Below are 22,136 nucleotides of genomic sequence, written 5' to 3'. Positions count from 1 at the left end.
CAATAAAGATAAATGTATAAAACTATGAATATATAGCATATTTAGGATATTAATAATACACATAGATCAAATACAATGAAGAATTAATTTTTTAAGTTTAAGAATTTACTTTAAATATATGTATATATTACTTTTATTAATTTTTAATATTGTGCTAACCTGTAGCAGTTTCATATAATTATTTTACGCGCTCATCGCCAAACGAGATATCGATATGTGGAATGGAATGATCAAGACATCGAGGCAAGAAATCGACTTTCAACCGGAAATCGTAAATAATCGTATATCGAACCCGCTGGCTTTTCTTCCTTTTCCGATATGACGTGCCACGGGTGTCTGGGTAATATTTTTCGTCTTTCATTCTCGTCATAATACGTTAGTTACAACGCCTGCGAAAATGCAAGCTGGTTTTCATTGGACCGGGTAAAACTATTTGTTTTATTAAAAATATTTTTTTCTATTTAATGTACTTAATATTTTTATAGTTTCAATTCGATCAAATTTGTCTTTTGTCTCTACCCAATCTGATGTAAAACGACAGCTTTTACATATTATGTTGCTTTATAAAATCGCTTATTCACTTTGCATGGTAACATCATTAACTTTCATACAGTATCCAAGATATCATACATAGCTTCATAATAACGTCCTAAGAAATAAGATTAAGTCTCTGAGCTCGAAAATAATATTATATATTCATGATTTCTATATGTACACAAAAACATATTTCTGTAAAAATTTTTCCTATATAATGTCTTTATTCTTAAAGTGGATTAAGTGAACATTAAATTTAACTACTACAACTGAATAATTACATTTTCTCCTACATTTTAAAGGATATTTTCTATAAAATGAGAAAAAATTGTTATAACGAATTATATAAGTAAACGGATTTCATTGCATGATTACTCGATCACTATAATTGCGCATATACAGAGCAACAGAAAAACTCACCAGGCATTCTGGGTAAAATTTCTGTGAGTAATCAAAATGGCTGGCATACAACGATTTCCGTTTTCTGACTGCGTTTTAATATAATTCATTAAAACGATATTTCTTTGAAAAATTGGGGAATAAAATTGTAGAATGTAAATGTTTATTTTTGTAAAGGACGGTCTTTTTACAGATTTTGAAATTATGTTGATAAAAGATCTAATTTTTATCAGATTTACAGGGCGTTCATTTTACTAAGGGGTGTAGATGGAAGAAGGGGAGGGGAGAGGTGCGCGCGCGCTGCATGTTGGAACGGTAGACGGAGGACGGCCGGGGAGGGCGAAAGAACGAGACTAGTTCACAAAATGGCGGCCAAGCTCAGGCCTGTGAACATATAGTACGTGGAAATTCGATAATTTTGTACAATGTCGCGACTTTGTGTATCAATAGTCGATTAATACAACGGATACGTGTATACACGACAGTTTAATTATTAAATTAACGTGATATTGTGCGTGGTGCATGTTATATCGAGATATCGGTGCGACGCGCAGACGGAATGATGCAGGTGAGTGGTCGGGTTCGAAAATTGTTTAAGTTTTAGCTTTTCGTCAATTTTTTTTTAGCAATAATTGTTTGTTTCCGTTGCCAATACGAGCGTCAATGTTGTTTTAAAGAACAATTTGCGTGATATAGCAGTGGTGTTGTTTGGAGTAGGGAAAAATCGCGTTGTCACATGCGTTTCATTGATCTACAAGGAGAAAAATCCTCGTAAAAACGAAAAAAACCACTGGAAATTTGTTTAAAAGGTTTTTGCGTATAGGGCGGGGTCTTACTGACCTTATGAGCTCAGGGACTTGTCTTCACTAAATCACAATTTTCTGCAATTTTACATAGTTTCTAGCTTCTTAATAACCTATAAGTTTGTTTACATTCATTCATTTTGACATTTATCACTTAAAACGTCATTGTTCCACCCTAATTTTCGTTAAAAATGATTCCTTGCATTCTCCTTTACCTTGGGTCCATGCTTATTCAAAAATTTTAAATAGACCCATTTTTGCAAATTAAGCTCAAAGATTGATACACATTCTCTGTATTATAGTTGAGACTGTGTAGCACAATCACCTGCAAAAGCTCTGACAATTACATGCTTTTCACATGGAAAATATTTCATATATACTGAGCTTTTTCCTTTAGGAGGAATCATTTCTCTGTATTTCAAGAATTTTTATATATTATGAATAATATCTGATTCTTTATTTATGAAATGTTTTCCATAAAATTTGAATTTGTATGGACACAAGTACATCATACATTTATTTTCTGTTTACAAATAACCGCAAGATAATACATTTGTAACTTTGAATGTCATTTTTACTAGAATTGTATACAAATAAGGTATAAAATTAAGGGGGACAATGATTCTTATAAATGCAGGCCTTACATTTATCCTATATTAGATACATTTTTATAGTTGTATAATATTTAATATATAATATTGGATAATACATTTTACCAAGATCTACATAACAAAACATAATACTGAAACTTTCAAGAACTTTCAAGAAGGATTGATTATATAAATATCATAAACAAGCTTATATCCGCTTGTGTTACTTAAATCTGAAGAAGTAAAATATAAAACTTTCTATGCAATGAGTATTTAAAATTTATTGTTTCTTAAGTTCGTAAGATATGATATAATTTTTACATACATATTATATACTGAAGTATATGTTTATTATATATAAGAGTTATTCATTGACGTTTATATCATCGTTAATGAATTAAGTATGGTATGATATTTGAAGTAACTGTATTTTGGTTTTCATATTGCTACGTAGCAGCAAAATATGCACAATTTTAACATTTCAAACATTTCTTAATCTTATAAATAGTTTTGAAAAAGGTAAAGTTTTGGAACCTATTGAAGAAACAAAACTTGGTCAAAATAACAGTAGTTTTCATCTACAAAAGTTTTGTTTCTGTTATATAGAAGCACATGGTGTTGCTGTATAACTGTAGATATAGATTGTTTTCATAAGATGGAATGTAATATAGGGTTTGTTTTCAAACAATATTGTGTTTCACATGACAGAGTTGTATTTTATATTGTCTCCAACATAGATTTGGTATTATTTATCTTTGTCAATATTTTAATGCTAAAAATATTTAACTGTAGGTGCAGATCACAAATATTATTTTGATATTGAAATTAATGATGGTATAGAATTATTGTGAAGTGAGTGTGAACAGTTTCTTTCTTAACTTATATGTTGTTCAAGAAACAGATGTAAGTTTAGTCAAGTATTGTGCATAATGTACTTGCTGAAATGTTCAATAAATCTGTATAGTACTTAAAATGTTGAATTACATTATTCTATAATACCCATTATACCTTATACTAGTTATTTACAGAGAAGTATATGTTCCTTAAATTAATCATTTACAGGAAATTCTGTAATACTCTTCTATCAATTCATGGCTTAAGATAGTTACATACAATGCATAGCAAATGTAGAAAGAATACTTCATTTGTTCAAAGCTTGTGAACTTTCTTTTGGTCGAAGAATATTTTTCTTAAAGAATAGAATCTTTAGTACATGTATGTAACTATCTTTCTGTTTGATATTTAGTCTTTAGTAGTTTAATCTATATTAATGTAGATACCTAATTATATGTTTTCTTTACTAATATATAATTGAATGTAATCCAAAGATGTAAGATCAAATATGCTAGGTTCCTAATATTTTATTGAAGTGTACTTAGAAAGCTTTCTGAAGACCCTGAAAATTAAGCATTTCTTAACTACAAAATGGTGGTCAAGAATTATAAAATGGAGGAAAGATCTTCCTGATAGATGGCATTGTTAATTTATCTGCAAGCTATGTTCTGAACATTAAAAATATGCCAAGATATGGGAAAGATGTTGTACTATTATGTTAAAAATATGCTAAAATAAATTTAAAGGACTGCTATATTAAAAGACATAAATAATACATTCAGAAAATTACTTATATTAGCATTAATGAGTAATAACTATTCCAAACAACACATTGCGACTTATATATTTTTAAAGATAGGATATTGTTAGATTTGTCTTATTAAATTACAGAAAACATTAGAGTCTGAGTCTGGTAAAGAATCTGGATCTGATTCTGAAAATGAAAGTAAAAGTGATAGTTCTTCTTCTGGAAGCAATACAGGATCTGGTTCTGGATCAGAAAGGTTGGTATTGAAACTACTATTATCTAATCTCTTCCTTTCAGAAAGTCCAAGACATAAGGCAATGTGTTTATATTTTACTATTCCAATAAAGTATTACACAATTGTTACCAATATAATATGCTAATAATAGTAATCTAAAACAGCTAATAATAGTAAGATATTATTCCTTTATATAATGTGTGTTTGACTTTCTGATATGTAAGGGATTATTTGACATGAATTACTTAACTTTGTGTATTGCTATAGCTTTATATAGCATTAACATTGCTTTGACAATCATGCTAATTTAATGTATCCCTTGAATTTTATATAAGCACAATGTTCAAGTTTCTGTTACTCATGCAATGTTTTCTTGTATATTGAAACAATTTAAACACTAGGTGAGCTAGTATCCTACTGCTTCTACTCATTTTACTTCTTATGATAATTTGTCCTAATAATATTATACATAGTGTATGTTAATTTAGATTGTACAGAAAGGTAAAAAACGGGAATATTTTCACAAATACATATATTGAAATATAAATGCTCAAGAATAAAATTACTAATATTAAAGTATCTAAAGTTATTTCAAATTATCTAAATTTATTGCAATTAATTAATATGCATTGACAAATCAACATTTACTTTATTAAATATATAACGCCTTTGAGTTTATTATCTACATTTTTCACTCCAGACCATTCTATAATGAAAGATTACAAAATTATAGTTCAATATTCAATAATCATTATGAATGAAATCATCAATAAAATTTGGGTTTGCAATCAATTGTTGTTTTAAGTTAACAGCCGATATTTTATATTTGGAAAATTTGATGTTTATATATTTTGTGAATTATAAACAATGATAGTGAAATAAAACATTGCCCAACTGCAAATGCAGTGACTCTAGCTCCTCAAGTGGTTCCGGGTCTGGATCAGGTTCTGATTCTGATAAATCAGAGAAGTCGGATGCACCTGCACAAAGTGATAGCTTCCAGAGCAAAAGTTCAAATCACAGTACAGAAACAAAAGTTAGGCTTAAGAATGAGTCTAGTCGCGAGTGGGATGAGAATCCTGACATTTATGGAATCAGAAGATCTAGCCGTTCTAGGAAAGAGCCTGAAAGGCTTGCTACACAACGTGAAAGCGATAGCGATAGTCGCAAGAAATTTAAAAAAAAGGGGTAAGTAATATGAAAAAATTCAAGTAATTATCGGAAATTGAAATTATAAACTCTATAATCCTTCCAGTTCCTTATGAATTGAATTAATATAACTACATATAATAAATAAATGCAGTTTTATTATTTAGACAATGGTAATTCAGAATTTGCATTTTTTAAAAGAGTATTTTATAAATTTATGATATATCTACTTGAGCAAATATAAAAAATGAAGCTCTTTATTTTTTAACATTCAATTATATTTCAAAAGTGTGTAGAATCATAATCATAAAATCAAAAATATTATAAGTCTTAATTTTTATAATTTAGAAAAGTGATATTTATTGGAAAAATGAATTTGGTTAATATAATATACAAGTAGCTGTTATGTAGTACGTTTGTACCTTGCAACTTCAGCTGTGATAATAATTCTATGAAGCTTTTATGTTAATCATGTATGCACTTTTCTGTATTGCATATATTGTGTATCAATGTGCTTTTATATTTTTCATTCTTGATGTTTATATTTGTGTTTAATAAGCTTAGTGCTTCAAATAAATTTTTCCACTATAGCACTATTGTTTGTTTTCTATCTTATCTACAATTTTGTTTTGTTGAGTAAACTATTGCATTGCATTAAATAATTTTATTATTTATTGCACTTTTAGTTTGTGCTATATATTTATTCATATGCACTTATGTGATTCATTAAAATTTTTACTCAAAAAGAACTATTTAATAAGTATGAAATCTTTCACCTGAATTTGTGTTAGATTATCTGCATGTATATATACAAAATCTTATCAATATGCTATAGCAAAATACCACTTAGAAACCTTATGTTCTTATTACTAAAAGTAAGTAAAAATTATTACACCAGAAAAAGAACATTTTTTCCTTATTATATATTACAGTTTTAATAAATTACACAGTAAATTGCTGTATTAATTATTAGTTAATTATTCATTAATATTTTATAGAAGAGGACATTTTTATATCAAGCATGTGAATTAATCTGTATTTATTATTGAAAAGTAGAAGCAAGATTTTAATAAGTATAATTTAAATATATCATTGAAATAATAAACTTATATTATGTGATAAAAGTATCAAACAATGAAGTTTATAAACGTATTTCATTTTTTCATTATTATAATATTTCTTATATTATTAAATACACATGTGCTAGCATTGTCTTTTTTTTGCAGTTCACATAATTCATGGAACTCAGACAGTTCAGATTCTGAATCTGATAATGTTGAAAGCAGGAGACCACCACCTAGTAAGTCGTTGAATAGACGCGCGGCACAAAAAGCCAAAGAAAAAGGAAGGATAAGGAAAAAACGAATTTCAGAATCATCTGAAAATTCTTCTTTTGATAGTGATGATAACAGGAGGTATTGGTATAGTATTTTATTTTTGAAAAATATATATATATATATAATTTTTCAAAAATACCATAAAATACCATAAAATACTTTAATACCATATAATACTGATAAATTAATGTTAATTTAAATCTGTTAGGCAAGTTACAAGAAGAAGTGGAACTGCTATTAGTTACAAAGAGGAAAGTGAAGAGAGAACTGATAGTGAAGATCTTGTAGAAATTGAAGAAGGTAACACTGCAAATCCAGAACCAGATAATACAGAAACAATTGAACGAATTTTGGGACAAAGAGTTGGTAAAAAGGGAGGTTAGTCTATCAAATAATTGCAAACTGTAAATTGCAAAATAATCACAAACGTGATCATATCCTTATTTTCTCAGATATTCTTCTATAGCATATCCTCTTTTAGTTACAGGCAATGTCACAACAATTTATGCTATAGAAGAAAATGGCAATCCAAATCCAGAGGATTTGTCTAATGAAGAAACCGAACTGCAATATTCAATAAAATGGAAGGGATGGTCTCATATACATAATACATGGGAATCAGAAGAGTCATTGAAAGCACAAAAAGTAAAGGGATTAAAAAAATTAGATAATTTTATTAAACGAGAACGGGAAATCAAACAGTGGCGGGATTATGCTGGACCCGAAGATATAGATTACTTTGAATGCCAATTAGAACTTCAACAAGATCTCCTGAAAAGTTACAATAATGTTGAAAGAATTATTGCTGAATATAATAAACCTGATTCAGATCATCCAGATTATTATTGTAAATGGGAAAGTTTACCCTATGCTGAGGCTACATGGGAAGATGGAGCATTGATTGTTAAAAAATGGCCAGACAAAATAAAAGAATTTCGCGAAAGAGAAGAGTCAAAAAGAACACCAAGCAAACATTGCAAAGTTCTTAAGTCTAGGCCCAAATTCCATCAGTTAAAAGGACAACCAGACTATATGGGAAAAGGTCGGGATTTGACTCTTAGAGACTATCAAATGGATGGATTGAACTGGATGATCCATTCTTGGTGCAAAGAGAATAGGTAGATTATATTTCACTATTTTATATAATCTCTCAATATACATATTATATTATAATGAATTTTATTCGTTTACAGTGTTATTTTAGCAGATGAAATGGGTCTTGGCAAAACTATACAAACAATATGCTTCCTTTATTATTTATTCCACACACATCAGCTTTATGGGCCATTTTTATTAGTGGTGCCCCTTTCGACAATGACTTCCTGGCAAAGAGAAATGTCACAATGGGCACCAGATATGAATTTTGTTACATATCTGGGTGACGTTACTTCCCGTAATGTTGTATGTAGTATCTTCTTATTCTTATAAATTCGAATTTCTTTTGCAATATTTAAAAGAGTTGCATATTATAAATATATTTATCACATATTAAAAATTTAATTTTGTTTTTGTGTAGATTAGAGAGTATGAGTGGTGTTATAGCTCAAAGAGATTAAAATTTAACGCCATACTCACGACATATGAAATAGTACTTAAGGATAAAGCGTTTCTGGGTGCCTTAAATTGGGCCGTACTGTTAGTAGACGAAGCTCATCGATTAAAGAACGATGATTCGCTCTTGTATAAAGCTCTCGCTGAATTTCATACGAATCACCGGCTCCTAATAACTGGTACACCATTACAAAACAGTTTAAAAGAATTATGGGCCTTACTACACTTTATAATGCCTACCAAGTTAGTAACTTGTTATGATTTTACAAATTTTCTCTTACTCATAATAGTTTTCTATAACCGTCCTTTTTGTTTATATAGATTTAGTTCATGGGAGGAATTTGAAAAAGAGCATGATAATGCAGCTCAAAAGGGATATTCCAAATTACATAAACAATTAGAACCATTTATTTTGCGACGTGTTAAGAAAGATGTAGAAAAATCTTTGCCCGCTAAAGTTGAACAAATATTACGAGTAGAAATGACATCTTTGCAAAAACAATATTATAAATGGATATTAACCAAGAATTATAATGCATTACGGAAAGGTGTTAAAGGTTCTACTATGACGTTCTTGAATATTGTTATTGAATTAAAAAAATGCTGTAACCATGCTTTCCTTACAAAACCTACTGAAAGTGAAAGGAAGGACAATAACGAAGATTATTTACAGCAACTAATTCGCGGTTCTGGAAAATTAGTTCTTCTTGATAAATTATTGGTGAGATTACGAGAAACAGGTCATAGGGTCTTAATATTTAGTCAAATGGTCAGGATGTTAGATATTCTTGGAGAATATCTACAAAAGAAACATTTTCCATTTCAAAGATTAGATGGAAGTATAAAAGGAGAATTACGAAAACAAGCATTAGATCATTTTAATGCTGAAGGATCGCAAGATTTTTGCTTTTTATTATCAACAAGAGCAGGTGGTCTTGGTATCAACCTTGCTACTGCTGATACCGTTATTATTTTTGATTCAGATTGGAATCCACAAAATGATTTACAAGCACAAGCTAGAGCACATCGTATTGGACAAAAGAATCAGGTATTTCAATATTTTGTATCGACATTATAATCATAAATAGTAAACATTTTATTAAAAAGAATGCTTCATTTTATATAGGTAAATATTTACCGCTTAGTAACAAAAAATTCTGTAGAGGAGGAAATAGTAGAAAGAGCAAAGCAAAAAATGGTTCTGGATCATCTTGTAATTCAACGGATGGATACAACTGGTCGAACAGTATTAGATAAAAAAAGTGCAGGGACCAATAACAATCCATTTAATAAAGAAGATTTAAATGCTATTTTAAAATTTGGAGCTGAAGATTTATTTAAAGATGAAGAGGACGGAGATGAAGAACCCACTGTAATTATTCTAAAGAATTTAAATTATTCTAATTTAAGACTATATGTATAGATGAAAAGATTAGTTCTTATTATTTTTATTTTATTAGTGTGATATTGATGAAATTCTGAGGAGAGCAGAAACGAGAGATGAAGGGCCTTCAACAGTTGGAGATGAACTGTTATCAGCATTCAAAGTTGCTAGTTTTGCAGCATTCGAAGAAGAATCCGAACCAGTTAATCAACCCAATGATAATGATGATGAGAGTAAAGATTGGGTAAATCTAATTTTTTGATATCAAATATACTTTATAATATTTCTATGTATAAAAAAATAACTAAAACATTTGTATTCTGATTGATTTTAGGCCGAAATTATTCCTGAAAATTTCAGAAAAAAAGTTGAAGAAGAAGAGAAGTCAAAAGAAATGGAGGATTTATATTTACCTCCAAGAAGTCGAAAAACATTGCAGCAAATTAATCAAAGTGGAGAAGGTATGTAACACGTTAAATTATATTATATATTATATATTATCCAATGTTTGCTTCATTATTAAGGAAGAGTAAGAAAGCGGAAAAAGCTATCTGCCGATGATAGTGAAGAAGGAGAGGATTCCGGAAGTGAGGTTGATGGTAGCGATGATGAGCGTCCTAAGAAAAGAGGTAGACCAAGGGTTACGCCGCGAGAAAATATTAAAAGTTTCACTGATGCAGAGGTATGTACTTAGGTTTTGTACTTTATAATAATCTACATGTGTTTGAGTAAATTTAAATTCTTTTATTACACAGATACGAAGGTTTGTTAAAAGCTATAAAAAATTCCCTGCACCATTGAAACGATTAGATGATATTGCGGCGGATGCAGAATTGCAAGAAAAGCCAATGTCAGAATTACGCTTCTTAGGAGATCAACTAAAATCTAGATGTGAAGCTTGTTTATCTGAGTTTGAAAGTACCGCGAAAGAGAATAAAGGTGAAGAAGAGGGTAAAGGTCCTGGTCGTAAGAGAGGTAGAGGTCCTACATTTAAAATTGGGGGAGTTATGGTCAACGCAAAATCTTTCTCTGCTGCGGTAAAGGAATTAGAGCCTCTAGAACAAGCTTTACCATCGGATTCGGAACAACGATCTAATTGGCATATTGATATTAAGTGAGTATATTTTTTATCGAATTTTTGCATTAAGATATATTTATATACACACATACGTATTTATTTTATTATAAATGGTACTACACAGATTGAAACCGGCAAATTTTGATTGTGATTGGAGCTCCGAAGATGATTCTAGGCTTTTAAGAGGTATATACCAACATGGCATGGGTTCATGGGAAATCATAAAAATGGATAATAATTTGAAACTGGGTGATAAACTTCTCCCAAATGGTAGCAAACTTCAATTAAAAAAAATAAACACTCGAGCCGAATATCTACTAAAAGTACTCAAAAAACAAATTGACTCCAAATTAGGAGTGGTAAGATATATTATTTTACTTTTATTGTATTCCCATAAAAATCCCTTTTATCGTTGTAATCTATCTTGGCAGGGTTATGTCCTTATCCCACATCCTGAATATCAATTTAAGGTAATTTCCAAATTCCTGATGGCTTTCATCTTTGTATGGTGACGATATATAGATTTATAATTTATAGATTATTCATTTCATATTTGTATTTATTATTGTTTAGTCCGTGCCTTTCGGCTTTGGAGGAACTTTCGGTTTTACATCTCTTACATCTAATTCCCTTCTTACATGTCTACCTCCTCTCTTTTCCACTCTATTCTATTGCACTACCTTGCTTATTCTACTACTCTAAAAACTAAGCATTAGGAACTATAAATTATCAACTAATGACTAAAAACTATTGCCACTTTGGTCTTTAGCCTCCTTGTTGTACCTCCTCCTTGTCGTTTGCCCTTCTTTTCTCTATTATTGCTTTCAGTTCTGCTAAACTTTCTCCAGTCTCGTTCAGCGTTTTTCCTATGTCTTTTGGTCCTCCCGTTATTTCACATTCTTCTATTACATGTCTTGGATCTTCTTCTTTCCTTTTGCATAGTCTGCATCTTTTTCCCCCCCTCTTCTTTCCAGTATTCCCTTGCTTTGGTCTCGTTTCCGCATCTGAATCTTGCCAGTATTCTTCTGTCCTTCCACTTCATCCTCCCTTCTAAGTACTTTGGTAATTTCTCTTTGGCTATGTTTCTGTAGTGTATGTTATACTTGGATTCCCTTATCCTTTTCCCCCTCTTTTCTGTTTCTCTTTTTCTTCTTTCTTCTATAATTTGGTCTGCTGTCATCCTTTCTTACTCCTCTCTTGTTTCTATCTGCGTCCCTCCTTTTCTTAGCTCTTCTAGTCCCTTCTTTCTCTTTCTTGCTCTTTTCCCTTCTTGACCATTCCCCCATTCTCTCTCTCTTTCCTTTATGCACTCCTTTACTAATTCCTTTTTTGATTCTAGGGCTTTCTCTTCATACCTTGCTGCTCTTTTTAATGCTTTCTCTTTCATTTCTATTAATTTGCATACCTCTACCAGTATATAGTTTGGTGTTGTCATATCTAAGCCTAATATCCATTTCACATATCCCCTTTGAACTCTGTCCAGTCTTTCTTCCATGTTCCATCCCCATACCTCTGCTCCAAACAGCGCCACGCTCTCTACCAGTGCTCCAAACATCTTCATTCCCCTTTTGTAGTCCTGTTTGAATATTCTTTCTCCCACGCTCCATGTTTTCTTCATTGCAATTGTTGCTCTCTTTTTCCTATCTTGTATGCGCTTCTCATCACTTCCGTTTTTCTGCAGTATATACCCTAGGTATCTTATCTTGTCCACCTCTTCTAATTCTTGCTTCCCCCACTTTCATTTTTTTTGCCTCCATTTGCTCCTTCTTTTTTCAAAGACTACTATTTTAGTCTTTTCCGTGCTCAGCTCCAAATCGGCTTCCTTCAAAAATTTTTTGAGTCTCTTCAATATCTCCTTTAGCTCCTCTTCTCTATCCGCCACCAGCACAATATCATCTGCGTATGTCAATAACCATACCTTTCTTTATCCTACCACTATGCCCCCGGCTTGTCCTTTCCTTAATTCTTCTTCTAGTCCTGCCATGTAGATGTTGAATAACATCTGGCTCAATGAGGATCCTTGTCTGACTCCCCTCACAATCCAAAATTCTCTTGTGTTGTGGTTCTTGACTCTCACTATATTCCTCGTTTCTTCGTATATTTCTGTAATCCTCTGGATTAGCTTTTCTCTAATCTCCATTTTCCTCATTTTCTCCTCCAATTTCCCTCTGTTTAGCCTGTCGAACGCCGCTCTTAAGCCCGCAAAGCAGGCATATAATTTTCCTCTTTCTTTGCTTAGCTGTTTGTCTATGATGTGGTTTATCATGTAAACCTCATCGGTCACTCCTCTTCCTTTTCTGAATCCAAATTGGCTCTCTTCCAATTTGTCTTCAATCTCTGCTTTCAGACGTTCATCCAATATCCCTGCGTAGATCTTGCAGTATCCATCAGCGTTATCCCTCTGTAGCTCTTCGCTACTCTCTTGTCCCCCTTCTTATATATCGGGCATATCACCCCTTTTTTCCAGTCCTCTGGTATCCCCTCCCCTTTCCATATCTTCTTTAATAACTCCCATAACGCCTCCTCCCCTCACTTCCTTCGGTGCATACTTCCACACCTCATTTTTTAACCCGTCTTCCCCCGTTGCTTTCTTTTCCTTCAAATTCCTTAGCTGGTAAATCACCTCTTCCTTCCTTATATTATCTTTTCTCCCCTCCGTTGCTTTTTCTTCCTCTCTATGCCCCCTGTTTCTCGGCTCTCTTTGTGCTCTGTCCCTTCCGAAATTTCCATGAAATGATTTTTCCACTCTTCTTCGCTTATATCCTCATCTATGCCTTCCCTATTTCTTCTATATCTGTTAATGTATTTCCACGCTTCTTGTTCTGTTTTGATCATCTTTATCTTCCCCATTTCTTCTTCTTCGTGCCTTTCTTTTCTTTCCTTACATCACTGTTTGAATGCCTCTTTTTCCTCTATGAGCGCTTCTCTGCTGCATTTTCCTTTCCTAAACCTTGTCATCTTCCATTTCATATTTGTATTTTAATATATTCAAATATTAATTTTAGACTAAAGCAAGAAAACCAAGAAAACCAAAAGAAACAAAAACTGCAATTACAAAAGAAATTATAGAGGAAAATGATAGTTCAGGTGAAGAAAGTAATAAATCTAAATCCAAAGTCGAAAAGGTAAATTTATATACAATTAAAAGTATATTTGTGTTACATATTTACATTTAACTCTAAGAAATATTCTATAGATAAATGTTTTCATGCTTATTTTACTTAAAGCCATCTACAAAGAAAGAAGAAGAAGTTGTCGTAAAGAAAGAAACTAAAGAAGAAGTAGAAGAGATAGTAGAAGAAAAAAAAAAGGAAAAGAAAGCTAAAAGGGAGAAAAAAGAAAATAAGAAGGCTAAAAAAGCAAAACAAGCAGCGGGTCCGATGCATTTTACTGCTAATAATGAACCAAGAGCTCTTGATGTTCTTGGTGATTTGGATCCTTCTATATTTAATGAGGTTATTAATTTAATTTATTTTAAAAATTTAATGTTACTTTTATATATCAAATTTACACAATAGTTTGAATATTGTATTTTCTACTATGCAGTGCAAAGAAAAGATGAGACCAGTAAAGAAGGCACTTAAGGCTTTGGATAGACCAGACCAGTCTTTGAGCGAAGCGGAACAAGTCGCTCACACGAGACAGTGTCTTGTACAAATTGGAAACCAAATTAACACTTGTCTAGAAGAATATAGAGATCCTGAACAAATCAAAGAATGGAGAAGTAATTTATGGTATTTTGTGTCTAAATTTACAGAATTCGATGCGAAGAAACTTTATAAATTGTATAAACATGCGACGAAAAAAGGAGGTGAAAGTAATACAAGTACTACGTCTAGCCCAGAAAAGAAAGAAGAACCAAGTAATGTAAAGGTATAATAAGAGATTTGTTCTTATTTTAATATTATTACAATGTAAGAAATATCATCAATGTAATTTATTTTATAGAAGCATACTGAAAAACATATCGAAAAGCAAGTAGAAAGTATTAAAGAGAGTAGAGCACAAAAACGAAAGATCGAAGATACGGAAGAAAATTCAAATAGTAGCAGCACACAGAGTAAGAAACATCTCTCGATTATATCTGCTGTAAACAGTATCAGCAATACATCTGCAGTTACTATTGGTGCTACCACCATTACTCCCATTACGTCGACGCCAAATTCTACTTCAAGTACCACTAATAGTGTGGACACGCCACGACACAAGGAGAAAGAATCAAAATACAAAGACATGAAGAGAGATCGAGAACGTGATAGGGACAGAGATAGAGCGCATGGTGATAGAAGTATGGACAGGATGAGTGGAAGTAAAGATGAGCGAATTAGGAGAGATAGCGGCAGTTACAGTATAAGTGGACACTACAGTGGAAGCAGAGAGGATGACCATTGGTTATCCCGTGATGGAAGAGATATGCGAGATGGAAGGTATGTATAATCAGTGTGATAGAAACAGTACAGATTCGTTTTTGTATAATACAATATATAATTTAGATTATCAATACCTAGATTTGGAGATCATAAACGTGACCGGTTTGATTCTTATGGACGAATGTCTAGTGGATATCATCGTGACAGAGATCGAGATCGCGACCGTAATATCCATATGAATGACAAACGGAGGTAAGTTATAAATTTAAAAGAATGAAACAAGATTTTGAATAAAAATAATATTCATAAAATTCGTGTTCAGTGATTATTATAGATATTCATCAGGACCACCCAGTTATGGATACGGTCCAGGAGGATATGGAGGTGGAGGTGGCGGTGGTTATCCTCCATCTGATATTCCTCCGAGCCACTTTAGAGGTCGAGGTTACCCTGGAGATAATTATCCTAGCGAATGGCGACCAAACAAAGATTATAGACGAGACTATGATAGAAGACCACCTCCGCCAAATGCTAACTCCTAGTGCTCCTTCCTTATTACCGTCCTTGAATGCGTTGTTAAACAACTGTAATTTCGATGGAGCCTTGTGTTGTTTTACCTGACTGAGCATTTTATATTATGCTCCTTTAAACATGGTTATTGTTTAAGCGTGAAGTTCTTTACACAGTTTATTCTGTGATTTAGTACTACTTGTGACTTGTACCTATGTATAAAGTTTATTCCATTGCTTATTTAATATGCAAGAATTCTATCTGGATTGAATGATCTTTTTAGGATTTTTTAGGAGAGGTGTGAAAATAATCAGTTTATAAATATTCTTAACATATAGTTAATAATTTTTTTAAATATATCGGGTTTCTTGAAAAGAAGTGATGCTAAAATTTTAAGTTTCTATTCGTTAATATTTCCGATATGTAAGAAATTATGTTTACGTATCTGTGTCTCTTTTATTACAGTGCAATTATTGTAAGATTTGATAACGAACTAAGATCAAATTAATGTGTTTGTAGGGTATATTATTACGTACAATGTTTAAATACGTACTTCAAAATGTATGCCTTCCTAAATCGCATGTAACATATTTTGCATTTTCGATACTGATCATGTATGTTCAATAGATGTGTAGCTTATATACAGTTATTCACCACTTCAAACTATACTACGTTTCAACATAAAAGTCTTCAAACTTTAATGATTGATTTATCGTTTAATAATTAATCTTACATTAACTGATATTTTATTGCACTGCAATAGGTATTAAAGTAATGATGTCTTATTTCATATGATGTCTGCAAAATTTGTACAAATTATATATTCAACATTATATAAATTTTCTATTAACTGAAAACCCAAGAAAATTTTACATCAAAAGAAATATCTAGAATGACATCATTTTGTGGTGATATGCAGCGTACGCGAGCTATATTGTCTTATGTATTTATTGTAAAATTAAGAACAAACTACAAATATGATATTTGCTAACGGATGATTACATTCTTAAAAGAGAAAACAAATATTAACTTTCTCCTCTTTTATAGAATTTATACTTTCGCAATTGAATAGGTAGATAAGAATTCTATTTTTCCGTTCATTCTTTTAAAGTACTATAGTTTTGTACTTTATCAAAAACAATGTGAAATATTGTAAATATTAGAATAAGGAGATAGTTATATTCGATGTATATTTAACTCTGGAATTAATGAAATAGTATTCTGCTTTCTTGTAGAAAGAATAAACAAAAGGCTAGACCCCTCAGTCTTGCATCAGTTAAAAGTTATTGAATATAACTATATATTGTAATTAAAAGGAAAGGATATGAGTTTTTAATTATTCAACGATCAATATCTCTAAAAGAGTATGAACATATTTCTCGATCTTAAGTTATGATAAGGATTTGTAAAGTACATAAGTTTTTGCGAAAACTTTGTATTTTATCACTTTTTCCATTAGAACATTATCAAAAATATTAATTGCGCTCCATTTTCGTAAGAAATATTTACGAATTTTATATTCATAAAAAAATGAAAGTCATAAGCTTTTTGTATGTATGCATTAATTTTTTTTCAACCTAAAAATCACGTAAACGCTAAATATTTTTTTTCAGTAATGTAATTTTTTTTTTCATCGTTTGAGATTGCTTGGATCGCCTTTATTGGGCTATAAACTAATAACAATTATTTTATAGATTATTTTATTCATATAAGGTGAATTTCTTAACACTAAAAATTTATAATTTTAGCGTGCATTTCTGTAAATAATAGTGTATACATGTGATGATATATAGCCAAGAGAAAGCGGAATTGTACACACGTTAACGATACTTAGTGTCTTACGTATACATAAAACAAAGTACATTGAAATTAAATCACAATAGAAATTTGCTAGTTTAGGTTTTTAATTGCAAAGTGATATTCTAAACAGTGAGCTATTTACATATAATTTATTACTAGCCGAATACAGACTACAAGTAATAAAACAAAAGATTGTTGTAAATATAAATTAAGAAAAATAAATGATGTAGTAGAATAATTTAATATTGTATAATTGAAATAGGACAATTACGGTAATGCATTTTATTACTTTTTAGAAACATAAATGAAAGTTTTTGATGACATATAAGTCATTCTGAAAATTAATTCGTTTGACTATTTGCTAGAATTATTTTTTAACACATTTATTAGTATAAACGAGGGAGATCCTTTAAATATGTATTTAAATAATGGAAATATAACAACGGTTGGTTGTTAACATTTTCTTATTTTATTCATAATATATGTCGGAGATGAAAGGAAAACGTATTGTACTAATAAAACACATTACCAAATGCAAATGCGTCGAAGTAAGTATCTCTGTATAAGATAATATTATATTTTCAATTTTTAAAAATAATTTTTATAGTTAAAAGTTTGTATTTGATGTATAAAAACAGCAGACCATTGAACATTACGTAATAAAATCCCCTCTCTATTGGTATTCAGTATACATATGTATGCATATGTATGTATGTACTCTGGTCAAGCTCAATTCGATTCTATCAACATACGGATAGAAAGACGTAATTGTGAGGAAGAGTGCAACGTTACTAAAGTTAGCACGGAAAAAGGTTGTGATCCTGTTTATCAACGTTTATACAAGGTATGTATTTTGTCGACAAGATATAAAAATTTTATAATTTTGCTAAAGATATGGTAAACTCTTGAGAATTATAATTATATCAAATTACCGGCGAAATGACATTTCAGTCTACAGCAATATTCAAGATAGTATACTAAAAGGCGTGTCTTTTGTTTTTATTTGATATTTCCCAATGCACATCTTAAAGAAGTATATTCAAGGATTATTATTGTTCATATCTTATTTCTTATATATAATTCGCACTTATATATACATATATATAAATAATTCATATTTATTAATTAAAGAACTTCAAACCAGATCTAGTTCATAATAATTTATATACTGATGACATTTAAGTAAAAACATGTACTTTATTTAAATTCATTATATAATTGTAAAATTATTACATGCAATAATACAACATAATAAAGTATAAAGTAATTTTCTACCTGAGCATATTCAATTTTTTTATATTCACAAAAATATAAATTTGCATATGTGTATATAAATAGTCTGACCATGAAATATTAGTTTTTTACCTTTGAATATTTAAAAGTTAAATCAATCATACGGTAATTATAGTCTTAATAAGAGACTGACATGATCATATACATGTCTGTGATTTGATGCAAGTACCACTCTCAGCATTTATTAAATTCAAATATTAGCACTTAAAGATATGTTAAAAAAATTTATGTTCAAATAATTTCTGACACAGATGTTTCCAGTGTTCCAAATTTCTTTTTTGATAGAAAGAGACAATAAAATTTATGTTGTTTTTGTTTTTTATGTTGACTGCTATTTTCTACAGAAGGTTTATTTTAACATTTTAACATTGGTATATACAAATGTTATTTTAGTCATTTCTACATAGAATTTGAAATTGTCTTTTGTTATATATAATATACAATTGTTTGCAAACTTAATATCAGGTTTAACTCATTTTTGCAAAAATATGACATTGGCATTTCTTATACCAAACCAGAGATATATTTTATTATTTTTAGGTGTTATCATTATGACAGACGAACGATTAGACTTTGTGATATTTGGAGCTACTGGATATACTGGAAAATATGCTGTAAAAGTAGCAGCACAACTAGCTAAAGAAAAAGAAATGAAATTTGGAGTATCTGGACGCAGAAAGCAAGCTTTACAAGCAGTTGTTAAAGAATTTGCTTCTGATATTGGTAACATTAGATCATTAAGTTCTTGCATAATATTGCTTATATTATAATAATATGATGAATTAACTTTAGAAGATGTACCTATATTGATTGCTGATTTGAAAGATGAAGAGTCTTTAAAAAAAATGACAGCACAAGCTAAAGTGCTTGTTAATTGTTGTGGCCCATATAGATTTTATGGAGAACCAGTAATTAAAGCATGTATTGCTACACATACTCATCAAGTTGATGTCAGTGGTGAACCACAGGTAATTTTTTCAAAATGTTTCAAAATTATTAAAGTTAATAACTTGATATTAATTCTACTTGTTACTTGTGCTATATATTTTTACATTGTTTATCCTTTTATTTTTGTATTACAGTATATAGAAAGTATTCAATTAAAATATAATAAGGCAGCAGAAGAAGCTGGTATCTATATCATAAGTGCATGTGGATTTGATAGCATACCATGTGATCTTGGTATCATTTTTACACAACAAAAATTTAATGGTGAAGTCAATTCTATCGAAACTTATCTAAATACATGGGTAACTACAAAAGTTAGCGGTGCTCTCATTCATTATGGAACATATGAATCAGCAATTTATGGTATTGCAAATTTTCATGAATTACGCGAGTTGCGCTCCAAACTCTATCCTGAGAGATTACCTCAGTTCTGGCCAAAGCTTAAACCAAGGTTAACAATAAAATAAACATAACATAATTATAATTATATAAATTAATTATAAATATATTAAATACATTTCTGCATTGTTTATGTTTCCTAATCTTAATAATCTTAATAACCTTTTAGGGGTTTCCTCCACAAATCTTCTATATCAGAAGGTTGGTCTATGGTATTTCCAGGATCTGACCGTTCTGTAGCTCTGCGTACCCAGCGATTTTTGTATGAAAAATATAAACAACGGCCAGCTCAAGTTCAAACTTATTTTACACTCAAGTAAAATTTATATTTATCTTATTATTAAGCTACTTAAAGTCAATCATAAGAATTATATTAAAAATTTCATATTAAATATATCTCTTTCTTTTTTAATGATAGATCTCTTTTCTCTGTGTTGACAACTGCTATTTTTGGTTTAATATTTGTAATGTTATCTAAATATGAATTTGGTCGTAATTTGTTGCTAAAGGTATGTCCTATTTTTTTATTATAAAATACATATTTCATATCAGTTTGATACTTGAAACAAAAAGTAATGCAAGTTTTGCAAAATTTATTTGATTCTGTTTAGTATCCCACTTTCTTTTCCGGTGGATATATAAGCCGCGAAGGCCCTAAACCGGAGATACTGGATAACACTCGTTTCTCCATAACCTTTAAAGCAGATGGATGGACTGAAGGATTAGTTGAACCTACTGATAAACATGACAATTTACCAAACAAAGTAATGATTACTAAAGTTAGTGGAACCGATCCTGCATATGGCGCTACATGCGTTATGTTACTACTTTCTGCTATAACAATACTTAAGGAATCCGATAAAATACCTGTAACGTACGTTTATAGCTTTTACTTGAATGTATATTATTCCATATACATATTATTTTATAATTTTTATTATACTGTTTTAGTGGTGGTGTTTTATCTGCTGGTGCTGCATTTAATAAAACATCATTGATCGATGAGTTGATAAAGAAGGATATAAAATTCGAAGTTGTTTCTTCCATTGAAACATAAAGTCTTTTATATACTTACAGGTTACAGGTACAACTTTGCTCTATTATAGCGAAAACAAAAATATAGGAATGGGGAACATTGCATTTTTTGTTTTGTAGTTATATTTAAATTTGATACTAATATTTTCAATTTTCCAACTAATTAACACTCCACAGATAGCTATTTTTTATAGAAATATTTTTATCTACATAATTGTATTTAAAACAATTTGCAGACGTTAAATTATATTTTTAAGTATTTTTGAATACTAAATAACAAGTTTTAGTTTGCAAAGATTATTTGAAACGTGCTTTAAATATGCACATAAAAATATATTCATATATATAACTAAATATATATATATATCGAAGAAAAAAATGCAAAACATACTTATCTATGATGACACTGCATTTCTTTTGTATTTAGTTGACAAAATTAATTTTTTTATGAGTCTTCGTAATTGTCGTAATTTAACATATGATAATAATGCTGATATAATAAAATAACTACTTGTTTTGGTAAAAACAATAATACGTGATATATACATATATATATATATATATATATATATATATATATATAATCCATTTACATTTTCTATAAATGTATCATTATATAAAGTATAACACAAAGAAAATATATTTATTGATTACTGAAACTATGTATATGTGCTCGATTAACGCACATCATATAAATCTTTATATTTCTAATTGATGAATGAGTTAATGTTAATGCTTTATATTTTATTTCTTATACTTTAATAGATGTTAATCATTTGTATTATCTCCTTAATAAAACTGCTTTTCATTACAAATAAATTTACGTTTACATTTAAACCAAACCACTATATGATAGGATGAAAATTGACTTTGTTTAGATAACTATTCATCGTCCGCAATAGACATATTCAGTCACTTCGTTTTTCAAATGGACATGAAATGGAGATTTTGATGCAATTGCTTTATATAACTGTACTGTTAAGTATTTATTCAGTATTGTATAAGATTTTAATTATTGTTTTGATTTTCCATAAAATCCAAATGAATGTATGTCATTCATTTATATAACTTACCGCAAAAAAAACTAAATTATTTTTCTATTTTTATTAATGATCATAATTTAGAATGTTATGTTGACG

General features: G+C 30.0%; 2 protein-coding genes across 4 annotated transcripts; both read left to right on the top strand.

The window, feature by feature from the left end:
* The first annotated feature begins 275 nt into the window (after positions 1-275).
* On the top strand, positions 276-17,560 carry LOC126868537 (chromodomain-helicase-DNA-binding protein 1). 2 transcript variants are annotated; one of them, XM_050624086.1, is made up of 21 exons: positions 276-1,501; positions 4,052-4,164; positions 5,050-5,331; positions 6,519-6,707; positions 6,838-7,007; positions 7,111-7,747; positions 7,823-8,030; positions 8,146-8,423; positions 8,502-9,228; positions 9,307-9,552; positions 9,641-9,808; positions 9,899-10,025; positions 10,089-10,246; positions 10,320-10,678; positions 10,767-11,001; positions 13,648-13,767; positions 13,870-14,097; positions 14,189-14,515; positions 14,591-15,069; positions 15,136-15,264; positions 15,335-17,560. In XM_050624086.1, exons 1-21 carry the CDS (start codon positions 1,493-1,495, stop codon positions 15,552-15,554), a joined length of 5,409 nt encoding a protein of 1,802 aa, XP_050480043.1. In that variant the 5' UTR covers positions 276-1,492; the 3' UTR covers positions 15,555-17,560. The 2 variants fall into 2 exon arrangements, with proteins under 2 accessions (XP_050480043.1, XP_050480044.1); XM_050624087.1 differs by having other exon boundaries at positions 284-1,501; positions 15,151-15,264.
* A 439-nt stretch (positions 17,561-17,999) lies between these two features.
* LOC126868546 (saccharopine dehydrogenase-like oxidoreductase) lies at positions 18,000-21,816 on the top strand. 2 transcript variants are annotated; one of them, XM_050624105.1, is made up of 8 exons: positions 18,000-18,166; positions 19,156-19,338; positions 19,411-19,583; positions 19,698-20,014; positions 20,132-20,278; positions 20,381-20,471; positions 20,574-20,836; positions 20,914-21,816. In XM_050624105.1, the coding sequence occupies exons 2-8, from the start codon at positions 19,167-19,169 to the stop codon at positions 21,017-21,019; spliced, it is 1,269 nt and encodes a 422-aa protein (XP_050480062.1). In that variant the 5' UTR covers positions 18,000-18,166; positions 19,156-19,166; the 3' UTR covers positions 21,020-21,816. The 2 variants fall into 2 exon arrangements, with proteins under 2 accessions (XP_050480062.1, XP_050480061.1); XM_050624104.1 differs by having other exon boundaries at positions 19,408-19,583.
* Positions 21,817-22,136: the final 320 nt, after the last annotated feature.

Source organism: Bombus huntii, chromosome 8 (assembly GCF_024542735.1).
Source record: "Bombus huntii isolate Logan2020A chromosome 8, iyBomHunt1.1, whole genome shotgun sequence".
NCBI classification, from domain to species: domain Eukaryota; kingdom Metazoa; phylum Arthropoda; class Insecta; order Hymenoptera; family Apidae; genus Bombus; species Bombus huntii.
Note: the sequence above shows the minus strand (reverse complement) of the source record. Positions and strands in the feature narration are given on the sequence as shown.